The 22,839-nt window shown below is 56.1% G+C and overlaps 2 protein-coding genes across 9 annotated transcripts in view; one reads left to right on the top strand and one right to left on the bottom strand.

Annotated features, from left to right (window-relative positions):
- Positions 1 to 2: 2 nt before the first annotated feature.
- On the top strand, positions 3 to 15,435 carry MTHFR (methylenetetrahydrofolate reductase). 8 transcript variants are annotated; one of them, XM_055419583.2, is made up of 13 exons: positions 3 to 119; positions 456 to 617; positions 2,630 to 2,872; positions 4,249 to 4,487; positions 5,302 to 5,412; positions 8,953 to 9,146; positions 10,103 to 10,353; positions 10,629 to 10,763; positions 10,929 to 11,109; positions 11,366 to 11,548; positions 12,648 to 12,749; positions 13,578 to 13,697; positions 14,144 to 15,435. In XM_055419583.2, the coding sequence occupies exons 3-13, from the start codon at positions 2,640 to 2,642 to the stop codon at positions 14,360 to 14,362; spliced, it is 1,968 nt and encodes a 655-aa protein (XP_055275558.1). In that variant the 5' UTR covers positions 3 to 119; positions 456 to 617; positions 2,630 to 2,639; the 3' UTR covers positions 14,363 to 15,435. The 8 variants fall into 8 exon arrangements, 7 of the variants coding, with proteins under 7 accessions (XP_055275558.1, XP_055275556.1, XP_055275555.1 ...); XM_055419581.2 differs by having other exon boundaries at positions 2,627 to 2,872; XM_055419580.2 differs by having other exon boundaries at positions 2,547 to 2,872.
- The window catches only part of C17H1orf167 (chromosome 17 C1orf167 homolog), a 22,294-nt gene continuing 14,773 nt past the window's right edge, over positions 15,319 to 22,839 (bottom strand). Inside the window, 11 exon segments of the mRNA XM_088844926.1 lie at positions 15,319 to 15,356; positions 15,407 to 15,632; positions 15,634 to 15,711; positions 16,169 to 16,279; positions 16,616 to 16,751; positions 17,170 to 17,395; positions 17,496 to 17,589; positions 18,924 to 19,200; positions 19,891 to 20,127; positions 21,461 to 21,605; positions 22,486 to 22,694. Of these exon segments, the coding sequence (XP_088701052.1) occupies positions 15,319 to 15,356; positions 15,407 to 15,632; positions 15,634 to 15,711; positions 16,169 to 16,279; positions 16,616 to 16,751; positions 17,170 to 17,395; positions 17,496 to 17,589; positions 18,924 to 19,200; positions 19,891 to 20,127; positions 21,461 to 21,605; positions 22,486 to 22,694 (1,777 nt within the window).

The raw sequence follows: 22,839 nt of genomic DNA, 5'->3' as shown, positions 1-22,839 counted from the left end.
CCTTAGCAACCCGACACCCGCGCCTCACCCTCTCCCGAGCCCCGCCCCCTCCGCCGGAGCCTCATTAGCCGCCGCACAGCTGCGGAGGCCGCGAGCTCTGAGTCATCCGTGACCAGAGGGTGAGTGACGGCGAGGCGTCTGTCGCCCGCGGGGGAGACCCGGGCCTTGGGGACCACCCACCCGGGGGCGGGCTTTTGCGGGGGTAGGGGGCGGGGAGCGGTGGCGGCTGGCCAGACCCCTCTGCGCGCGCGCCCTCGGTGAGACTAATGTAGCCCCCACTGACTGTCCTGCGACCCCTGGAGCAGAGACTCAGTTTCGGCCCCCAACCTGGACGGAGGGACTTCAGGGCTGAGGCTGCCCTGAGGTGGGGTGGTGACCCAGTACCCTGGGACCGGACTTGGGCCTTGGTTTCCGCCCCCGCCCGTGACCCAGTGACCCGGTGATTCTGTTCGCAGCGCGCCAGAGCGGCTGAACACCTTGAGAAGAGCCGAGGGCCGCTGGCACTGCTGTCCCCGACGCCCACTGCATCGGGCTGCCCACAAGTGTCCACCCGGACCCCTCTAAAAGTGGTGGGCTCTAGTATTCCCCCACTGTTCCGGGTGCCTGGCACCGATTAAGTAAGTGCTCATCAAATGGCAGAGGGGCTTCCCAGGTGGCTGAGTGGTAAAGGATCCGCCTGCCACTGCAGGAGAGGCAGGAGACACCGGTGCGATCCCTGGGTCCGGAAGGTCCCCTAGGGAAGGAAAGGACAGCCCAATCCAGTATTCTTAGCTGGGAAATCCCATGGACAGGGGAGCCTGGCAGGCTACATGGAGTCACAAAGAGTCCTACAAACTGAGTGACTGAGCCCGCACATCCAATGGTGGAGGGTTGTTTTGCGAACGGTGTGACAGTTCCTGGCCTGTTGGTGCCCAGTGAGTGCCAGTTGTTAATATCGGATGCCAGGCATTGGGATGCCATAGGCAGAATACTTGGCCCTGGTCTCAGGGAACTGGGAAGAGGGGAGATAAACATGTGAATCCACAGCTGCAACAGGGTCCTTTGGGGTTCTCGCTTAAAAGTGGTAGCGCGTGAAAAAGTGCTGAAACCAGTTTAGTGCCTGGTCAGAGCTGGGAACTCTTCATGAACAAAGGAAGGAGCAGTTTGTAGGCGGTTCAGCCTCTTCCCCTGCTCCTGTTTTGGTCCAGCAGACGATTAACGATGCACTCGCTGGCTTTCTGAGGAGAGGCCAGACTCAGGTGATCTTGACACACTCCCCTTTCTTACTGTTCGTCTTCATCCCTTACAGAGAAACTAGAGCTTCAGGTCAGAATCAAAGTGGGCATCCCTTAGGATGGAGAGCGCAGTCTGGAGTCAACTCCTTGACCCTGGATGTACCAAGGACACTTGTGTATGTTTTATGGTAGAGGAGCATTGGATCTCATCAGTTTCTCATGAGTCTAGGACCCCAAACTAGTGAAGAACATGGGCTTGGCAGTAGGCATTCCCTGAAACACATGATCTTGGCCTGGTTGTTCCTCACATGTTCCACATTGCCGCACACTGGCTACTCTTGCGGTACATGAGTAGTGTGTCCCATGTTCCCCACCAGACTGCCCCGTGGCCCTGTGCCCTTTGTCAGCCTGCCCTGCCTGTGGTTGCCATGGTTCAGGGCTTCAGCTGTGGTGGCTGTGGAGTTTCTTGAACTGACTTCACTGATGTGTGTAAGGACAACAGCTTGGAAGGCACGCACAGACTGGATGGTCTTTGTTCCAAGTTGGACATAAATCCATGCCCTTACAGAGCTTGGATCTGGCTACTTTCAGAACCCAGCCAATGTCAACTTCTAACCCACTACATGGTCTTGTCAGAGAAGCACAAACTTAGGAGAAATCTGGCAGCTTCGTCAAGCCCTAAGCCCTTCCATCCTGCGTGCACACAAACTTTTCCTAGTCCCAGGAGATGTTTCCAGGGCCGAACTGTTCCTTCTTTGGCGAGTGATCCAGTTGCCCCGAACATCTGTTGACCTCATCTCCACCCAAACGCTGCAGTCTGCAGCCCCTCCTCCCCCTCCTCCTATCCGTCTTCAACCCCTTAGTGCCTCAGCCCTCCCCCTCGCCTGGAATCCTTGCGCCGCCCCCTCGCGCTGGCCCCAGCTGCAGCTTTAAGCTCTTCCTTTGTCACGGCTCCGCCCAGTCAGGCACACCCGCTGGGGAAGGTTCCTCGTTTCTCAGGAACTCAGAGGTCCAGGGTCTGAGTTTACCCCGCCGGAGATGGACCGTCCAAAACCCAAGGTCTTCCCAGTGGGGCATTGCTGCCCCTCCCTGGGAATGCGAGCCTTGGAGGCTGGCAGCGGAAGGCTCTCAGTTCCACCCTCCATCAGGTAGTGGTCACAGAGGACCCAGGGGTTGAGGAGCATGTGCCGGGTGGGGGCTGATGTCCCTGGAGTCAGGCAGCAGCAGAGGGTCAAGCTTGGAACGAGGCAGCGCAGTCCTTACTGCAGAGTTGCTGGGTGGGGGCCTTGTCACCCAGACCCTCACCAGCCTTCTTCCTGCGTGAAAACGCAGCATCTCTCACCTGACCCTGCTACGATGGGGCTCGGCGACCTGCCCTGCCGTCTCACGCCCCCTGCCCTCGCCCTGTGCAGCAGGAACTCAGCCATGGTGAACGAACCCAGAGGGAACGGCGGCCCCGGCCCCCGCTGGGAGGGCAGCAGCAGCGGCAGCGAGAGCTCCAAGGACAGTTCAAGGTGCTCCACGCCGGGGTTGGACCCCGAGCGATGCGAAAGACTCCGGGAAAAAATGAAGCGGAGGATGGACTCTGGTGACAAGTGGTTCTCCCTAGAGTTCTTCCCTCCCCGAACTGCCCAGGGTGCTGTCAATCTCATCTCCAGGTGAGTTGGTGTAAGATAAGGAGTGCAGACTGGGGAGTGGAGGTAGGGTGAATAGGTGAACTGTCTGCCCTGCGGCTGGGCTGCACTTTGGCCCAGCAGAAAAAAAGTAGCTCCAAGGGGTGGAAAGAAGCAAAGCCAGGAGAGATGCTTTGGTACACAGCTTGCCACTTCCTGGTCTGTAAAAGTCTCTCCAGGCACGTGGAATTTTTATTCACAGTCTTCCATGAATTAAAAATGTTCATTCTCCCAGACAGTATTCTTTGATGGCGTTTGTGGCTAGATCGTGAGTAGAGTTTAGAAAGTTAAAAAACGATGGCTTGGAGAACATTTTTAGCAAGTTTGGCATTTGGATTATGCCCTTGAAATTGAGAAATGCCAACTAGATTGCATTGGCGCTTTATGAATTGCAGTTCTTTTTTTAAAATTTATGCTTTGTATTACTTGCAATTATGTGTCATTCCCAAGGTTGTGAAATTTGAAGGCACAAAAATGTGCAAATACACCACAGCTTATAAGGGACTTCCTTGGTGGTTAAGAAGGTAGAGAATCTGCCTGCAATGCAGGTTTGATCCTGGGGTCAGGAAGATCCCCTGGAGAAGGGAATGGCTACCCACTCCAGTATTCTTGCGTGGAGAATTCCATGTACAGAGGAGCCTGGTGGGCTACAATTCATGGGGTCACAAAGAGTTGGACACAACTGAGCGACTAACATTTTCACAGCTTATAACACAGCATCCTTGTGGCTCTTGAACTGGTCCCGGTAATGTGGCCGTGCTCTGCAGGACTCTTGGCTGCTGCCAGGACTGGGCAGTGGTGGGGGGCTGGGGAGTGGCAGAGGCGGGTAGCATGGAAGAAACTTGTGTCTGCCGACCCTCTTTTTCCCTAGAATAAGGCCTTGCTTGCCACTCTGAAGAGTGCCTTGAACCCTTATCCATCAAAATGTCTTAATTCACCCGAGATGGTAAATATGCAAGCACTTTGAAAAGTCCAAAATGCTGCTCTCACAGAAAATGGCTTTACTGTTGTTATCTTTGCAATAAGAGTAATCATAATAGCAGCACATTGACTGCTTGTTCACTGATTACCCGGCACTGTTCTTGAGTCGTGGAGCCATCTGTCATGATATCCTCAGACTGTTATTAAGAAGTAGGCACTGTCCCCTGCCACATTGTAGAAATGAGAAAAACTAAGGCACAGAGAGTTTAAGTAATTCTCCCAAGATCACAGAGTTGGTGAGTAGCAGAGCCAGGATGTGAAGGCAGGTCAGTCTGATGCCAGCCTGCAGGTGGGGCTTCTCTAAGTCCAAGACCCCATGGGAAGGTGGTGACGGGTGGTGCACCCCCAGGAGCCCCTCCTCAGAAAGCAATTCCCTACAGGTTTGACCGGATGGGAGCGGGCGGCCCCCTCTTTGTAGACGTGACCTGGCACCCAGCCGGGGATCCCGGCTCCGACAAGGAGACCTCGTCCATGGTGATCGCTAGCACTGCCGTGAACTACTGCGGCCTCGAGACCATCCTGCACATGACCTGCTGCCATCAGAGCCGGGACGAGATCACCGGCCACCTGCACAGAGCCAAGCAGCTGGGCCTGAAGAACATCCTGGCGCTGAGGGGAGGTGTGGAGCCAGCAGCCTGCTCTTTGGGGTCCTGCTTTCTGGAGGACCTCTTCTGTCCCTGCAGTGGTCCTTTTCTTTTCTCCGGGCCCCATCCCTGCCAGTAGCAATAGTAGGTGGTGTGGGTCAAGAGGACCAAGGGTGACACACAGATGGAGCCACTTTTTGACCTTTTGACCTCTCAGTAGGAATTCAGTCAGGACCTCGGCCGGTGCCTGATAACCCACTGTTGTGATGTACACCACTGAATCGATCCCTTCCTGCTCCGGCTTTTGACCCAGTCACAGAGTTCAGCTCTGACCTGCGTCCCAGGAGTGAGAGTAGCTGGTTATGCCTCTGGCCCAGGCTGTCATTGGGGCACACAAGTGTGGGAAGTGGCAGTCTGCTGGGCGGGCCCTTGTGGCCTCATGCTCCCTATCCCCAAAGACCACGTCTCACCTGAGATGAGTGGAAGCTTCTCCCAGGAGGCAAGGGTTCCCAGGGAGTGGGAGAGGGAGCAGTGGGCTTGGGCGAGAGGACACACCTAGGTGTGAGCAGGTGGGGAGATCTCAGATGCTCCGGGCTGAATGCAGAACGGCAGCTGTTCTCTGCCAGCTGCTGCCTGCGTCTGTGCCTGGCGACTGTTGGCTGGCTTGGCTGCTGTTGTCCTTCCTACTGTTTACCAAGCGCTACAATCGAAAGTGCAGACACCAACTTAAGTAATAGGAAGGCTCTGGCTTCGAGATTCTGTTGGCCCTGGGTGTGGGCGTGGGGAGAAGGAACAGAGAGGTTCCTGGAGTTGGGGTGAGACCCAGCAGTGTGACCTCCAACCCTGCAGACCCCATAGGTGACCAGTGGGAAGAGGAGGAAGGAGGCTTCAACTATGCTACAGACTTGGTGAAGCACATCCGAAACGAGTTTGGTGACTACTTTGACGTCTGTGTGGCAGGTGAGGGCCTGGGGCATCCCAGTGGGTGGGGCCTGAGAGGAAGGAAGGAGAGGCACAGGTGCGGACCCCGAAGGTTCAGTGCACCGCGGGGGCCTGCCTGCACCCTGGGGGGAGGCCTGTGCTGTGATGGAATGGAGCGATGGAGGTGCAGAGGTGACTCGGACAGACCACATCTTCTGCCTTGTCCTCCTTCTCTCATACACCACGCTCCTGGGAGTATCACTATCCCCTAATTTTTTTTTTTTTCCCAATTTTATTTTTAAAAAGGTTTATTTATTTTTGGCTGTGCTGGGTCCTCATTGCTACACGAGGGCTTTCTCTAGTCGCGGTGAGTGGTGCCTACTCAAGTTGCGCTGCTTGGGCTTCTCACTGCAGTGGCTTCTCTTGTGGCACACGTGGGCTCAGTTGCTGTGGTACACGGGCTTAGTTGCCCCACAGCACGTGGGATCTTCCCAGACCAGGGATTGAACCTGTGTCCCCTGTATTGGCAGGCAGATTCTTAACCACTGGACCACAAGGGAAGTCTTCCGCCCGTTTTTAAAATGTATCATCGCTCAGATGTTTTGATACAGAGTAGCTTTTCTTTTCATTTTGAATTTGGAAGTACTATACAACTGAATACAATGGAATGAAAAGTACCACAACTGAAGTTGTGATTCTCTGTTCGTGTAGCATAAGCCAGTGTCGTATACCCAGGGCTCCTCTGTCCTTACACCTGTGCCCACCGTTTGGACCCTCTTCCTCTCCCCTTCCTCTTCAACTCCTGGCGGCCAAAATCTAACCACCCAGGCTCCCAAGGAAGATACGAGTGTGTTCTTGAACTGATGAAAAAAGGATGTTATGTTTGCATGTGAAAGGGAAAAGGGCCCCATTATTTTTAACTGTATTAGGGAGGTGTGAACAGTTTCAAAGTGAGGTTTTATTTACTCAAGGTGAACACGAATCAGAACCAATGATTTCCCCCCCACCCCGCATCCCTTCACACAAAGTTATGTTCCTCTGCCTTTTCTTGCTATTAGCCTGTTCCCCAGCTCTATTCCTCTTCAAACAAAAGAGATATAATTATTAAGATTCCAAGGGCAGGGAATCTCAGAATAAGGTCAGGAAATGGCATCAGACCTCACTAAGCCCTGGAACCCACAGCCCTCCCTCATCCTTTCTGCTGCCACAGAGCCCCGTCTGTGCCTTCCACTGCTCCATGCTTCATCCGGTATATCTGATATGTGCACTTTCCGTGTCTCTGATATGGATGGTACACCCGTGACCCACTGCTTGCTCCTGAGTGTAGCCAAGACGTACCTACAGGCCGCAGTGATAAATCCAGATCTCAGGAGAGAGAACTCTAGTTTCAACTCTAGTTTCTTTAGCTACAGCCGGGAGGTGAGGTTCACCTAGAAAGGCGTGGCCTTCCCTCTTGCCCGCACTCTTGGGGTCTGGGCCTTAAGCTTCTTGAATAGGGGCTTAGGTGTGATGAGGCAGTGTGTGCCAGGCACGCTGGAAGTCCAGGGATTCATTTGATGCATCATCTTGGCATGATGATTTTTTCAAATATTTTGGAGAAAAATTATATCACTCTTATTAAAACGAACCCAGCTATGTTTTGGAGTAGAACATCGGAGTGATCTGAACTTTAAAAAGGAAGCCATGTGACTTCAAGGAAATTACTTCTTGTGAGGGCTTTGGGCTGTGTCCCCAGGCCCCCAGTGTAGAGGTTCACTGTTCTCCGTGTTCAGAATAGGGTGTTGACGTGGATGAGTGTGGGAGGCCCTGATGAGGAATTGGGAATTCAAGTGTCCTTGCTCATGGGGCCATGAGACAGTCAGTTGATTGGGGAATGTGCCCACGTGTGGTGGGCATTGGATGGTCACAAGTAGAAACCAGCAGAGCTGTGAGCGTACAGTTGCCGAGCAGTTTGGTGCCTTGCTCATGGTGAAGTGGATGAGAAAGTGGACGGGTGGATTAGAAAGCACCCGTCTGGCCACTATAGAATAAGATTGTAGCAAAACCCAAACGTCAGCAACTGCTGGATCTGTTGGGTGCTGTTGAGGTTTTCTAGAGTTTCGACTGTTAAAACCTCTGTTTCTGAAATTCCTGCTGGAAAAATAGCCTTGTTATTGAAAGTGTAACAGTCTGGTGTTTAATCCTCCCACCCCCTTATCCCTGAAACAGTAGTTCTTCTATCCATTTTTGATGACTCGGGCTTTCTTAAGAATGAAACTGCCTTGTCACAGCAAAGCAGCCCGGCTGCCCAACAGCATGGGTTTAGGTCTATCACTTCCTGCCTTAGGGTCCTGCCCTGCCCAGGGTCCTGCCCTGGCCTCAGGCTGCTCTGCTTGTAGTTCATTAGGTCCTCCGGTCTTTGAGTGCAGGCAGAGCCACTAGAGAGTTTAGTCATTCAGGGATGTGGGGTGGGGTGGGGTGAGGTGAGGTGTACTGTTCCTGGATCTAGAGGTGCCTTGGGGAGGTCTGGCCCCGCCCCCCAGGCATCCCTGCCATCACAGCATGTGGACATCCGTCCCCCCTCCCCGCCTCCCCGCCTCCCGCCCGGTGTTTAAACACTCTGGGAGTTTGTTCTTTTGTGGGGCTGCTCCTTCCACTGTCAGGCAGCTCTCTGAAACGGACTCTAGTTCTGCCATCAGAAGCAGCACAGGATATGGCGAATCAGGAACTAAGGTCACTCTTTTCCCGGTGACAGACCTGTGGGCATTTAGGAATAGTTACCATGTTCTCTCCATGCTTTTCTTCAAGCAGAACCTCTCCACTCTCTTCACTTCTTCCTTGTGTAACGTGGTTCTGACTGTACGTCTGGAACCACTGAGTGATTTTGATGTGAAATTAAAAGCACTGTTTTCATCCAGTACCTAGAGTCGAGCCCATCCTCCCAAGCTACCCAGCCAGTGTTAATGTAGCATTTTCTCTTTTCTGTGGCCTCCAAGTCCAGGTCAGCTTGGCCTGACTGATTGCATGGAACATGAAGCAGGACAGTGTGGGGATTTGAGGGCAGTCCACCCCCACTCTTGGGGGCGGGGGGGCAGTGCTGACTCTAAGCCAGCTCTCACTGAGTGTCACCTTCGGGGCAAGGGGCCCATCTGAGCAGTGCAGCCATCACCACTTCAGCCTGTCTGTGCTGAGAGGCTAGAAGGTATGGGTCCGGAGCTGTCTATTGCGGGCTGTCTGGTTTCTTCATCACTCACCTTGAGTGGGTGGAGCCAGCCTTTTTCTACGGTATCCCTATTGGCTGCTGCTGCTGCTGCTGCTAAGTCACTTCAGTCGTGTCCGACTCTGTGTGACCCCATAGACAGAAGCCCACCAGGCTCCCCGGTCCCTGGGATTCTCCAGGCAAGAACACTGGAGTGGGTTGCCATTTCCATCTCCAATGTGTGAAAGTGGAAAGCGAAAAGTGAAAGTGAAGTCGCTCAGTCATGTCCGACCGTTAGCGACCCCACGGACTGCAGCCTACCAGGCTCCTCCATCCATGGGATTTTCTAGGCAAGAGTACTGGAGTGGCTTGCCATTGCCTTCTCCAATCCCTATTGGCAGGTTACCCCAAAGGCCATCCTGAAGGAGAGAGCTTTGAGGCTGATCTGAAGCACCTGAAGGAGAAGGTGGCTGCAGGAGCCGACTTCATCATCACCCAGCTGTTCTTTGAGGCTGACACGTTCTTCCGCTTTGTGAAGGCTTGCTCCGAGATAGGCATCACCTGCCCCATCCTCCCCGGCATCTTCCCTATTCAGGTGAGGGTCCCAGGAGGGCTAATGGACTCCCACCACTGCTCTTGCTCATCCTAGCACTTCCCCGCTAGCCAGGGCTCTGGGGTGAAGTGCCAAGTTCAGGCTCAAGTTCTTTCTGATGCTCATTACATTTTCATTAAACAGATGCTTAGTCTTTGCAAAATGCTATCTTGCCAGCCCCTTCAGACCCCTGATGTCTTCTCAAATAGCAGTGGTACCTGTTGGAGGGGCTTGCTGATAAGTGTCACTGAAAGGGGTTATTACTCTTATTATAAATTTTGGTAAATGGTTTCCAAACTTCACTGTCACCAGAATCATTTAATTAGCTTTTTCAAAGGATAGATTTCCAGACCCCGTGCCTTGAAGTTCTGGTTCAGTAGATCTGAGGTGGGGCCTGGGAATCTTATCTATCCATTACTTCTTAAATGTGGTGGGCGATTCTGGTGATTGGTGAGGCTTGGGAACCACTGGCTTAGATGACCACTGTGCTATCAATAGATCCATCTAGGGGCCAAAGGGCTGCCTCAGGCTTTGGCTGAGATGCTGTGAAGCATGAAAGTGTTGGTCAGTCACGTCTGATTTTTTGTGACCCCATGAACTGTAGCCTGTCCAGCACATCTGTCCATGGCATTCTCCAGGCAAGAATACTGGAGTGGGTTGCCATTCCTTTCTCCAGGGGATCTTCCCAACCCCGGGATCGAATCCGGGTCTGCCTTGTTGCCGGCAGATTCTTTACCATCTGAGCCACCAGGGAAGCCCAAGGGGTGTCGTGGGCAGCTGCTCTCATCTGCAGAGAAGAAAAAGCTGCAGTAGGCAAGGGTGCTTGTGCTGTGTGGCCTGACTGTCCTGGGTCACCCTGTGTCGCACTACAGGGGCCAGGAGACCCGGTAGGGGGATGAGTATGTGGGGTGAGAGATGGGCTGGGAGATGGCACCTGCAGCCCCCCATGTCTTGGGCAGGGCTACCACTCCCTCCGGCAGCTGGTGAAGCTATCCAAACTGGAGGTGCCGCAGCGGATCAGGGACGTGATCGAGCCCATCAAAGACAACGACGCTGCCATCCGCAACTATGGCATCGAGCAGGCTGTGAGCCTGTGCCAGGAGCTGCTGGCCAGCGGCTTGGTGCCAGGCCTTCACTTCTACACCCTTAACCGCGAGGTGGCCACCATCGAGGTGCTGAAGCGCCTGGGGCTTTGGATCGAGGACCCCAGGTGAGGCCAGAGGCCCCAAATTCAGGCCCGGGAGCCACAGAGGAGAGTCGGGTGGGTCAGGAAGTCAGAAGTCTCAGAATGTGCGCACCTTAGCTGTGCCAGCCGCCATGGGGCACAGAGGGTTGTGCAGTGTCTAGCATGTTAGAGCTCCAGTCTCAGCCAGAAATGCCTGTCCAGCTTGATGTCTGAGTTCGATGGAAGAACCTGGGCTCAGTACTGCCTCCCTCCCTCCCTCTGTCCAGTCCTTGATCCTTTCTGTCTCCATTCTCACCCAGGCGTCCCCTGCCCTGGGCCCTCAGTGCCCACCCCAAGCGCCGGGAGGAGGATGTCCGGCCCATCTTCTGGGCCTCGAGACCAAAGAGTTACATTTACCGCACACAGGAGTGGGACGAGTTCCCCAACGGCCGCTGGTGAGTGGGGTTCTGTTTATCCGGAAGAGGAGGAAGTCTGAGTGTGGAGGAGCCCTTCGGACAGAATTCACAGGAATGTACCACCCCTGGGGCAGGTGGAGGCCATTGTCTGTTTGGAGCCCAAGGTCAGGAGTGCAACTTGACCTAGGGCACCTCCTCCACCAGGGGCAATTCCTCCTCTCCGGCCTTTGGGGAGCTGAAGGACTACTACCTCTTCTACCTAAAGAGCAAGTCCCCGAAGGAGGAGCTGCTGAAGATGTGGGGGGAAGAGCTGACCAGTGAGGAAAGTGTCTTCCAAGTCTTTGCCCACTACCTCTCAGGAGAGCCCAACCAGAACGGCTACAAAGTGAGTGCAGCTGGGGGTGGGATCCCCGGGTACTGCCCCTCATCCCATGGGCCAGACACCCTACCCTGAGTCTTGTCACCGTGTCTGGATGTGGCACCTCGGCCAAGGGAGGAGGTGAGTCGGGGTTCCCCATGTGGGGTGCCTGGAGGGGGCTTACAGAGGCAGAGACAGGCTAGGTCTCTGATGGGGACTGTAACAGGGAGGGACCCAGGGTGCCAGGTCGGGTTGTTGCCCCAGCCGGGCTCACCCTCCTCAGGTGACTTGCCTGCCCTGGAACGATGAGCCCCTGGCGGCCGAGACCAGCCTGATGAAGGAGGAGCTGCTGAGAGTGAACCGGCGGGGCATCCTCACCATCAACTCCCAGCCCAACATCAACGGGAAGCCGTCCTCTGACCCCATCGTGGGCTGGGGCCCCAGTGGGGGCTATGTCTTCCAGAAGGTGTGGCAGGGACCCACAGGGCTACCCATCCCTTGACCTGCATGCAGGGGTTCTCCGGGACTGAGGACAGAGTGGCCTTCCTCTCGGGGACTTTTTATTCTGAGCAGCAGTGAATCAAAGTGGACGGGAGCTCAAGCTCGGAGTCGGACAGACTTGGGTAGAATGGTCACTTGGCCGCTCTGAGCCTCAGCTTTCCCTTCTGTAAAATGGGGATATGTCAGGTGTTCTGGGAATGAAACACAACAAAGCACGTAAAATGCTTAGCACATGGGAAACGTCCCCTAACTGGGAGTTGTTATTACTGTTGCTTGTGGATCCCTTTCTCCAGGGGCTTCTAGAGTCAAATTACATTCTAAACTAAAGCCTGAAGGGTCAGGGGTTAGAAAGACCTGCATTTGAATACCAACTCTGCTGTGTACAGTCCGTGCAGACAAGTTCCTTAGCTTCCCTGAACTTAAGTTTCCTCATCTATAAAATGGAGCTAACAGCCCCCACCTTCAGTTTTATCAGTGTCATAGCAAGTGAATTTAGATAAACCCAGCTTCGGAGTTCCCTGGTGTCCAGTGATTAAGACTCCACACTTCCAATGCAGGTGGGTGGGTTAGATCCCTCAGTCAGGGACCTAAGATCCCACATGCCATATGGTGTGGCCAAAATTTAAATAAATAAACCCAGCTTAATTCCTCATGGCCAGGTGGTGCTGGAGAAGCCCATCACCCAGCAGACAGGGGATAGGGTGTGTCAGGCCTCTCTTGCCAAACTGGGGTCCCTGTACAGCTTCTGAAATGGTTTCTCCGTGGACGCTTTCTCCACTGGATGGAAGGGTGCCAGATGGCCCTCAGACCTGTCGAGACCAAGAAACTGCACATACCTGCTCCCCCTCCCTGTCATTCATGTATTTGCTAACTCCAGCTAGTGGCCACTGTTCATCCTGACACCTTAAGTGTCCTGCCACAGGTGTCCTCATGGGTGCCTCCCCGGCACGGTCAGCAGGACAAGCATCCAGTGTTTCAGAGCACAGAGCTTCCTCAGCAGCGCCCATGGAAGGTGTCCAGCGAGGCCTGCAGGTTATGTGACAATGCCTGTCTCCTTCCCACAGGCCTACTTAGAGTTCTTCACTTCCCGAGAGACGGTGGAGGCGCTTCTGCAGGTGCTGAAGAAGTATGAGCTCCGGGTGAATTACCACATCGTGGATGTGAAGGTAGGCCAGCCCTGGGTCAAAGGGCGCCCGGCAGGGCCAGAGCACCAGGGCCAAGGGCTCCACATTTACTGTGCCATTCAGCAATCACAGAGCGCCCAAACTGGGCCAGGCATGATGCCAAGCGGATTAGCAGACAGAGACAGGCCTCACCCTCCTAGAGCTCCCAGCCTGGCAAGGAGGCCCTCAGTGGATAATTAGGAATGGCTGCAGGCGGCTGCACTTTGTAACGGTGAACTTCAGCGGAGGAAGCTGGAGATGCGGGAGGGATGTCTAACTTGAGAGGTCAGAGGAGGCGATGGGAGGGATCCTGTGTAACGTGGCTCTTTAAGGATGAGGAGTAAAGGGCAATCCAGAGAAAGGGCTGAGGGTGTGCAAAGGCCTCACGGCTGAATGGGGTCAGAGGGAGGCTGAAGTGTTAGCCAGGCCCAGGTCCTTAGGGCTCTCAATCGTCCTACTTGCATTTGAGGTTTCCCTTATAGGCAAGAGATAGCCTTGGCCCTGTGTTGGATTGGGGGCAGGTCCCAGTGGACAGCTATGTGGATAACAGGGCTGGGCAGACAAGAGTCCCCAGGCCTGGTGGTCTAAGTAGCAAAGAGAGGCCTGGCCAGGCGAGACAAGAGAGGAAGTGAGCAGAACCACTAAAAGGAGCTGATTGGCGCTTCGGGCGGAGGACGAAAAGGCCAGGATGCCTTCTGACTTTCAGGCTTGTGGCTGGTCACAGAGCTGCAGAGCTGGGGGTGGAGAGGGAATAGGGGTGTGCACTCCAGGGGAGAGGACTGCAGCTGTCTGCACCCCAGGTCTGCTCCTGCCCAACCCCGCCCCCCGCAGGGTGAGAATATCACCAACGCCCCCGAGCTGCAGCCCAACGCGGTCACCTGGGGCATCTTCCCTGGCCGAGAGATCATCCAGCCCACAGTGGTGGACCCAGTCAGCTTCATGTTCTGGAAGGTAAGGGGGCTGGGAGCAGGCCTGCCCTGCCCACCTCCAGAGCCTTGGGCGGGTGGTGTCGCCAGGTCCTGGGTAGGTGGCTGGAGGCTGCACCCCCGGGGCTGGCAGCTCCGACTCTGACTCACGGTGTTTTACCTCTCGCCCGGGGACGGGGGTGGTACTGGCAATGGGCTATGCTGAGTTCTTGGAGAACGTCCTGTTGGTGCTGCTGCCCTTGGGGTGCTGAGCATGGAGCCCCGACGTTGGGGCAGCGCTGGTAACTTGGTTGTTGTGTCTGTGTCTGTCTGTCTGTGGGACTGTGCGTACCTGTGCCTCTCTGTGTCCGCGTCTCTGTGTGTGTCTTTCTGTATGTGTGATTATGTGTACCTGGGCTTTCCGGTATGTTTGCCTGTGACTCCGTGTGTGTCTGTGTGTGTGCCTGCGTGCTCGCATGTGCCCACATGCAGGATGAGGCCTTCGCGCTGTGGATTGAGCAGTGGGGCAAGCTGTATGAGGAGGAGTCCCCCTCCCGCATGATCATCCAGTACATCCACGACAACTACTTCCTGGTCAACCTGGTGGACAACGAGTTTCCGCTGGACAACTGCCTGTGGCAGGTGGTGGAAGACACGTTTGAGCTTCTCAGCAGGCCCCCCCAAGACGAGAGGGAGACAGCGGCGGCGTGACCCTGCACCCTGACAACCTTAGCTTGAGGCCACCGTGTCCCGCCTTCCTCTTCTCCGTCCTGGCTCTCTGGGAGACCCCTATTCTTCGTTTCTCCCCAGCCCTGGCCTCAGATACAATGATGGCAGCTAGACTAGTGTGAGGCTCCCAGGCTCTGGCTGGACTTGAGTCCGCCCCACATGGGAACCTGGTGTTCCTGCTCAGCTGAGAGTCTGTGCTGTGGTGGGGAGCAGCCCCTTCCACAAGGACCCCATGGGCAGAACGCCATCCACCCCGGGAGGGGCTGTTGCTAACGGAGCCCCTTGGGGCCAGCCTGGGACTGCCAGTGACCTTGCTCCTGGGGCGCCAGGAAAACAGGCAAAGTAAACATTGCAGCAGGCCCTGTGGGACTGCAGAGGAGACATGGCAAGGTCATAGCGCCTCACCCTTCCACCGCCAAGGCATTGGCAGCCGGGTGCCACCCATGTGGGAGTGAAGAGGTGGCCACCGCCCCGCCTGCCAACTGCCCCGTCATGCAGCGGCCCCTGGACAGATCTTGGACTGAAACCTAATAGTTTTGGCCTCCTTTTAGCAGACAGCTCAACTGGGTTTCTCCCCTTTCTACGTCCTGCTGTTTGAAAGACTTATCCCCATGACTCGAGAAACTGCCTCTTAAGGGCTAAAGGTGTCTGAACCCTTGTACCCTTGCCCTTCCCATTTCCCCCCTGGCCCTGAAGGGTGAAAGGATACCCTGCCTGTTACCATCAAGGGTGAAGATGAGGCTGGCCGAGCCCGACTGACTGCTTCCTGGCTTATTTTTCAGGCGGAACCCCCTCCTCCTGCCAGCTGCTTCCTCCCCTCGGAGCACCCTGTCCAGGAAGCTGTCTGCCTGGCACTGCTCCCCACTGCCCAGGGGCTGTGACTTGACACAAGCACACAGGCTGGTCCCTGTCCCAGTCCCTCTTGAGTCGTCACCAGCTCAGGCGCAGGAGGTGGGGCGAGTGTCCACAGAGCAGCCTGATGGCAGGGGAAATGGATCACAGCGGCTGGCTGGCGGGGGCGGGCACCTTTTAGGAGAGACAGAGAAGCGGCTGGGGTTAAGGAGGGTGTTTTATTGTCCTTCAGAGCTCCTGGCCTGGGCGCTCTGTGGCCTGAGCCTGTGCTGCGCAGATGGGTGGAGCTCCGATCTGTTCTTTCCATGAGAACAAGGCACAGCTGCAGCTGGGCCCCCTTCTCCGCCCCAGGCCCAGCCAGTGCTGGCGCTCTGGCAGCTTCCGGCCTGCTTCCAGGCTTCGCTCCAGGGCCTCTTGCTGCTGCTGGCTCTGGCCCTCAGGCCCCTGGCTGCCAGACACTGGTGCCACTTCTTAAAGGCCTGGAATCAGGGAGGGAGGAGCTCTTTGGCTCCCTTCCAGGTCTGTGTGGTCAGTACTGGGGCCAGGTCCTTCTGTCCCTGAGGGAAGAGAGGGCCCTTCCCTCTGCCCCAGGCCAAAAGCCCTGGCTCAGGATACATGTGATTTGTGACCAGGGAAGCGGGGCTCTGCATGTCAGGAAGGGGTGACGCTCAGCAACCCACAGCCATCACGGGCTGGTGTGAACAACAGCTGTGTCATAGGCCAGCCTTGTCCTCCAACCAGTGACTGCAGGACTGGGCAGAGCCCTTGGTCACCAGCTGAATTAAGGAATCCAGGCTGTTTTCTCTTAACTGAATTAACCCCTCCCTGAAAACGGAGAGGCTCTGGGGACAGCCGCCAGGGAGGGCGCAGCTTGGGAATGCGCAGGTGTGGCCCTGTTGGGAAGGGCCTGCTGGAGATGGGGCCGCCCGCCAGTACCTGGGAAAGGACCCGGCTGTCCTCCTGACTCTGTAACTGCTGAGCCACTTGCAACCGCAGGACACGCCACCGCCACAGTCTCCAGGCCCATCTCAGGTGCCACTGCCTGAACTGTGGGGACAGTCGCTAGGACGCCCTGAGCTGGGCCCACTGCTGTCCCCGGCAGTCCCCAGTCCCTCTGCTGCCTCTCCCCACCTGCAGCCCTGAGGGAAGAGGGGCCCTTCCCTCTGCTCCAGGCCAAAAGCCCTGGCTCGGGGGAAGTGGGATGTGACAAGGAGATATCATCTGAAATGTGCTAACAGTGCAGGTCCCTGGGCCTGTTCCCAAGGTTTCAGGCTTAGTAGGTTCAAAGACCAAACTTGGAGAGACAGCATGTCCAGGGGTTAGGGCTGGGAAAGGGATGGGATGGGCAATCAGCGTGAGGTTGGGAAGGGGCCCCCCACTCACCAGTGTCTGCGCCAGCCTCTCCGCCCCCTGAGCATCTACCCAGCACTGCCACATGGCTGCCCGGAGCCTGGCTTGCTGGGAATTCTGCAGCCGGCGCAGCTGGGCCTCAAGTCGCCAACACTGCAGGTATTTCCTCCTGAGGGGAGAGGCCCTGGTGGGTCCTGACGGCCATTACGTCTTCCTCATGGTCAGGATAAAGGGCGGAGCCCCAGGGCTGGGCCTGCCCCACTGGGATCCTGTGGGACAAGCACTGGCCGAGGGGGGCCCCAGGTCTGGCCACGGGTCAGCAAACCCTTTGGCCTGGCTCCCATCCTCACCTCTCCCTCTCTCCGCACACCCTCTGCTCCTACCCCAGATGCCTTTTCTTGCCCTCGAGATCTCTGGTTTCAGAGCTGCAGTCCCCTCCTGGCCCCGCAGGGCGCTGGCCTGGGGCCCAGCAGGCACACCTGGGCCCCTGCAGCTGGGGCTGGGAGGTGGGGCAGGGGGGAGGCTGGCTGTCACCTGGAAAGGGGAGTTGGAAGAGGTTAACACGTCACTCAGGGGAGCAGACTTACCCACCCCGATGCTCCTGGAGGTTGAACTGTGAGAGAAGGGTGAACAAGAAATGGTGTTGAGTGAATGAAGCCAGTGGCCCTGCTTCCGCCACAGCTGCCCGTCTCCTGTGGCCCAAAGAGAAGGGACTGGGCGGGTCGGGAGAAGTTGTCATTGTTTTCCCAACATTGGGAAATGTTCCAGAAGAGGAGATGGGAGGGGAAGACAGTAAATACGTAAGACAGGTTCACAGAGAGCTCAGTGCTGATTTCCAGGCCTGTGAGGGCTGGTAACCGACTCACTGCTGCACTTCAGACCTCGTTTATCCCCAGAGGGAGGGTCTCCTTACTCTGAACCCAGGACGCTTCTCCCTGCATCTGTCCACTGGAGCTGTGGTGCTGGGTTGGGCTGGGCCCCATGGCCCCTGGCTTGCAGCTGTGGGTCTGAAGGAACAAAGAGAAAAACCTGAGCCCAAGTGACCTGGTAGGATTCCTTTTCTGTTCTGCCCCAACCAGTCAGGGGACTTCCTGTTTGTGCGCGCACAAGCAGGATGGTTCACATTGCCTCAGGTTCTTCTGTGAGGCAGAAAAGGGCCAAGAGTAATGTGGCCGTTGGTACATGCCACTGCCTCTCCCCATCCTCCCGGGTGGCTGGAGACTGGAAGGCGAGTGGACTGATAATAGCTGCCACTCAGAGCCTGCCTGTGTCAGGTGCAGCCTGTGAGGTGGGCATTTCTCTCCCTACTTAGTGGCATAAAGTTAAAAGTTACTTGTTTGAGGCCCCACCTCTCCAGAGTGGCCTGACTCCAGAGCTGGAGCCCGGTGACTGCTCTACAAGTGGGGGCAGGGGCTCTCGAAGGGAGCCTGTGCCACCAAGAGATGGCATAAAGCCTGTCCCCGTTACGTGAGGGCTGCCTGGGCACGTGTGTGCATGCAATAGAAAGGGGGGCCTGGAATTCACCCTAGTTACCACTGAGCATTCCTGTCATTTTCTGTATTTTGTTTATGCAAGCCTCAGTTTCCATCAGTAAATGGGATCCCTGCCTGCCTTTGCTGACAGGAATGGAAGTGTTTATAAACATATTCTGAAAATAAACTTGTCTTGAAACACGGATCTAGAAAGAAAATACCCAGAGACCCCAAAATCTGCAGTTGCCATAGCCCTGCATAGGTGAAAATGCAGATTCTGCAAGTAACCAAAGCTAGTCCCTTTCACTTCCATTTAAAATAAATGACTTGAATCTTTTTTCTTAGAACCTTCCTAGAGGCTGTGACATGCTTCCTGGCACCCTAATAGCATTCTTGATGCTGCCAGTCATCTAGAGGAATACCGTGTGTCCCTAGACTGCTATGCAGTGTCACTCCTTATGCCTGGAATGACACACTCGTCATGGCTTCTCCCCTCCTGTTAGGCCACCCAGCTCTTTGTCACCATTTCTACTGAACCCAATTACCTATCTTGACCCTAGGCTGCACCTTGACTTGGGAGTTTAGGTGTCTGCTCCTTAACAGTTGCCACCCAGGGTGTGTCTTTGTAGCAGACTGCACTGGTCTGGCACTCAGCAGTTGCTCAGTAAATGTTTGCTGACGGTCCCACAGTTGGCTGACTGCCATACCAGAGGCTGTCTGAGAACCCGTAGGCGCGGTGTCCACAAGGCCACTAGGATCCTGGAGAAGCATCCAGCCACCCTTGCCACCAGGGCTGAATCAAGCTGATTCTGAGGCCACTGGCCCTTGGGTCATTTGGGACCTCCCAACCCACCTGGACCCGGCCTCACCTGCCTCTTCAGGGTTGGAGGTTTCATCAGCACCAGGAGGCGCCCTCTGGTGGCCAGGCCAGGCCAGTGCCAGAGGCTGGCCCTGGGCCTGGCCGGGTGCGCCCTGCTGGCCGCCTGGACCTCCGCCTGTGGTTCTAGCCACACTCTGAACAGCGCTGTCCGCCACTGGGCCCAGTGGGTTCGCAGGAAGCGCCTGGGCCCAGCCTGCTGGAAGTGTGTGACGGCAGTTCGCTGGACATGACCCTGAGTCGCTGATTGGGTCCAGGTCTCTTGGACCCTGGGGGGAGGGAGGAGCCCACACGGAAGTCATCAGGGCCGGGACTCTCCAGGGGGTCCAGGCAAAGCCCCTTGCCTGTGCTCCCCTCCCTCATCCCTGTACTGTTGAAATCAGGTTCAAATGGGCACAGAGAGCGGCAGAATATTACACGAGGACAGAGAGAAAGCAGGCCTGCCCACTGCTCCTTTGTTCCCATCGCCCCACAAGCACTGCTTCAGCACCTGGTGTGCGTCTGGCCCGAGCTGAACTGAGAGCATGCCCACGGTAACCCTGGGGACACCCTGCAAGGCAGGCCTGTTATCTTCCTTTGACCTTCAAAGTCAGCCTTGCCCAAGGAAGGGGTGGCATGGCTGGAGAGTACAGAGCTGGCATTTGACCCCAGGACTAGCTGCAATGACCAGGATGTCTTCTCCCATCACCCCCAGCCCCCTGAGCCCCACCACTAGCCACCAAATACCCTGTACCCTGACCCTAAACAAGTTCAAGGTCTAAGCTGGCCCCACACAGTACGGGACTGCCCACCCTCAGGTCGAGGGCACCCACCTGGCGCTCAGAGTCGGGACAGCATGGTCTTGAATGACCCGGTGCTGGCAGGACTCACGGGCCCACAGCATCCAGCAAAGGGCCTGGGCCCTGGAGTGCTCTCCTGCCTGCCAGCGAGACTTGCAACACTGGCCCGGGGCCACTCGCCTTGCAACGAAGGCCTGCTGGGCCCAGGTCCTCCTCAGCTGCCTGTCTGCCTGGCACCCCTGCTCTCGGCTTCTCCAGCAGGAGGCCCGGGCCACAGGCAGCTCCTGAGGCTGGGCTGTGGCCACTGGGGCCTCATTGGCAAATGTGGCCCCAGGTATCCGTCTTCTCAGACCATCTTGGAAGGCTGGATGCTTGGCCCAGGAGGCTTTCACAACTCCACGCCAGGCCTGGAAGTGGCTGCAGAACAGGGGCAGAGGAGGGGCCTAGGTGGCTTCCCAGTCAGAAGTCTCATTTATTCAAAGTTCAGTTCAATCGCTCAGTCGTGTCCAACTCTGCAACCCCATGGACTGCAGCACTCCAGTCCTGGTATTCAAAGCTACACCTGAAACTCGTCCACAAACCATCACAGGTTACATAGTTCTGTATACACAGCCTCAGTGCCTCAAGAACATCTTGACCAGACTTCCCTGGAGGTCCAGTGGTTAAGACTTTGCCTTCCACCCACTGCAGGGGGCTTGGGTTCAATCCCTGGTTAGGGAACTCAGATCCCACATGCGATGCTATGCAGCATGGCTAAAACAAACAAAATCAATCTTTTTTTTTTTAAAGGAAAAATGGAAGTGTGGACTGATGCGTGATAGGTGAAAGCCCTGGCTTTCATTTAGGGGCCTCGGCACGCATGCACCCCGGATGCTGGGGGCAGGCTGCCTGGGATGGTGTGGGAGCCTGGTGGTGTGGGTCCAGGTCCCCTGCATCAGGGGAACAGCCACAGCCTGTCTGCCCTCACACAGCAACTCTAGGGCAGGAGGTCAGTGAGGGGACTGTGGTCAGAGGGGCCAAGAAAACATCAGCTACTCTGCAGTGAATGGTTCACTGCCCCTCTGGGGGCACTGAGAACACCTGTGAGTTTGTATAGAACCAACCCTGAGAGAAAACATGATCTGCTGCCTTCTGCTTTTAAACACACATCCAGGTAATTCCCTGGTGGTCCAGTGGTTAGATCTCCATGCTTTCATTGTCAAGGGCCCTGGGTTCAATCCCTAGTTGGGGGAACTAAGATCCCACAAGCTGTGAGGTGTGGCCAAAGGTAATTTTTTTAAAAACCACATGCATCTATGATCTGTATACGTGTGTCACTTGACCATCTGTCTTTCAGATTTCACTCTCTTCTTTGACTGTCAATGGAATTCTCCTGTGCTGTGATTCATTAAACAAGACGTGGAGTTGGAACACACGTTCCAGTGGCTGTTTGAGGAGTTGGTTCCCCCATCTTAGCTGTGAGCTTTGAAACCAAAGGGCTGACCCAGCCAGGAGGTGGAGACCCAGGACTTGTCAGGGCACTGGGAGGGGTTAAGGGCTTACCATCCCCCACCTGCTGAGCAACATGGAGAATGGAAGCTTGGTGGGTTTGCCAGGCTGGGGTCTCCATGCCCCTGTTGCCTGGATGCCAGGTCTCCAGCCTGGCCTGTCTCTCGAGCTCCAGAGGCCACCCAGCCTCCCATCCCTCAGCTGTCTCCCTGTTTCCTCGGGTGGGGATGACCCTCACGCTCCCATCCCTAGGCCCACCCACCTCTGCAGTAGGAGCTGCTCTGGGCTGGCCGCCACAGGTCTCCGGTGAGCTGCCGCCTGCTGCCAGCCCCAGAACATGGCCCTCTGCAGGCCCTGGAGGCGGGCCTGCATCCACCTCTGGCACTTCTCCTGCAGGAACACCTGTCCTGTGGGCAGAGAGATGCTGAGGTTCCTCTGAATGCTCATTCCAGCCTCAAGCCTGGGCCCTGGGGAACCATGGGCCCCTACTCCGCCAGCCTCAACCCTCTACCCAAGCGGGAACGGCTAACTGGGTTAAAATTCTCCCATTACAGGTGTTCTACTGGTGACTAAGCCAACCAACTCATAGAGTTCTTTTTTAATTTCTTGATGATGTTTAGGAATCAGGATAATTCACACAAAAATATAGATTTCCAGCTTTTCTGTAAAGACAAAGGTCTGGCAACACTGGGTAATATCCCTGGGCAACAGTTGGGTCAGGGAAGCCACTGTCCCCAGTGGACAGGACACAAGCTTTCTGAACAGCCACATCCCCACCTGCCAGCCCACTGATACGACATTGGAGGAGTGAGAAGCCTCTACAGTGGCCCCACTGACCCCTGCCTTCTGTGCTGGGCTCTGAGGACCCCCTGACTCCTAAAGGCCTGGTAGGATGATGAGGATGCAGATGAAGATGGTGATGAAGATGGTAACACCCACAAGGAGCTGGGTTCTGAGCCAAGCACTTCATGTGGATTGTCTTATAGAATCCCCACCACCACCCGAGCAGGTGGGTACCATTGTTGTCCCCATTTTATGGATGAATAAGCTGAGGCTCAGGTTAAGTAGCTTGTTTAAAGTCCATACAATCAGGGAATGGAAGAGTGGGGAGTGTGAGCCCAAGCATACAGCATCCACACACACACCACACCCTGTCCCCCACCCCGGTCCCAATCTGTCACCCAGTCCATCACTGGACTCTGTGCTAGAGGACCTGAATTCTGGATGTCCCTGCCGGACCTTGGCCCCTCCCTCACCCCTAGTGCCGTGTCCCAGTCCCCGACTCACTCTGCCAGTAGCAGTGCCAGTGGCCCAGGGCACGTCGCTGCAGTCTCCGGCCCCGTTCCCGGGCCTGCCGCTCCACCTCCCGCCGCTGTACCAGCAGCTGCCGCCACAGGCCCAGGGCAGCCCTGCCCCTCCGATCCCAGGCCCAGCGGGCAGCCAGCTCTCTCCGGGCCCCTTGGGCTGTTGCCCAGTGGCTCCAGTCAAGGAGGATGCTGGGAAGGGGAGCGTCCACCCTCAGGTGGTCACTGCCACCCTGGGCCAGCCTGGCCCTGCCCTCCCCTCCCCTCAGCAGCAAGGAGGGGCTTGGGTGACCCTTCCTCCTGTTTCTATCGTGGAGGAGGAGGGGTTGCTGGGGGC

This window comes from Moschus berezovskii, chromosome 17 (genome assembly GCF_049115385.1).
Source record: "Moschus berezovskii isolate FMDL1 chromosome 17, NW_MosBer_1.0, whole genome shotgun sequence".
Classification (NCBI taxonomy): domain Eukaryota; kingdom Metazoa; phylum Chordata; class Mammalia; order Artiodactyla; family Moschidae; genus Moschus; species Moschus berezovskii.
This window is presented reverse-complemented; position numbering and strand designations above follow the sequence as displayed.

Excerpts from the sequence above, each read along its gene's own strand:
- MTHFR (XM_055419578.2), top strand. The coding sequence starts at position 2,253 with ATGGACCGTCCAAAACCCAAGGTCTTCCCAGTGGGGCATTGCTGCCCC. Across the intron at positions 10,764-10,928 it reads GAGTTCCCCAACGGCCGCTG|GGGCAATTCCTCCTCTCCGG; the intron begins GTGAGTGGGGTT and ends CTCCTCCACCAG. Across the intron at positions 11,110-11,365 it reads CCAACCAGAACGGCTACAAA|GTGACTTGCCTGCCCTGGAA; the intron begins GTGAGTGCAGCT and ends CACCCTCCTCAG.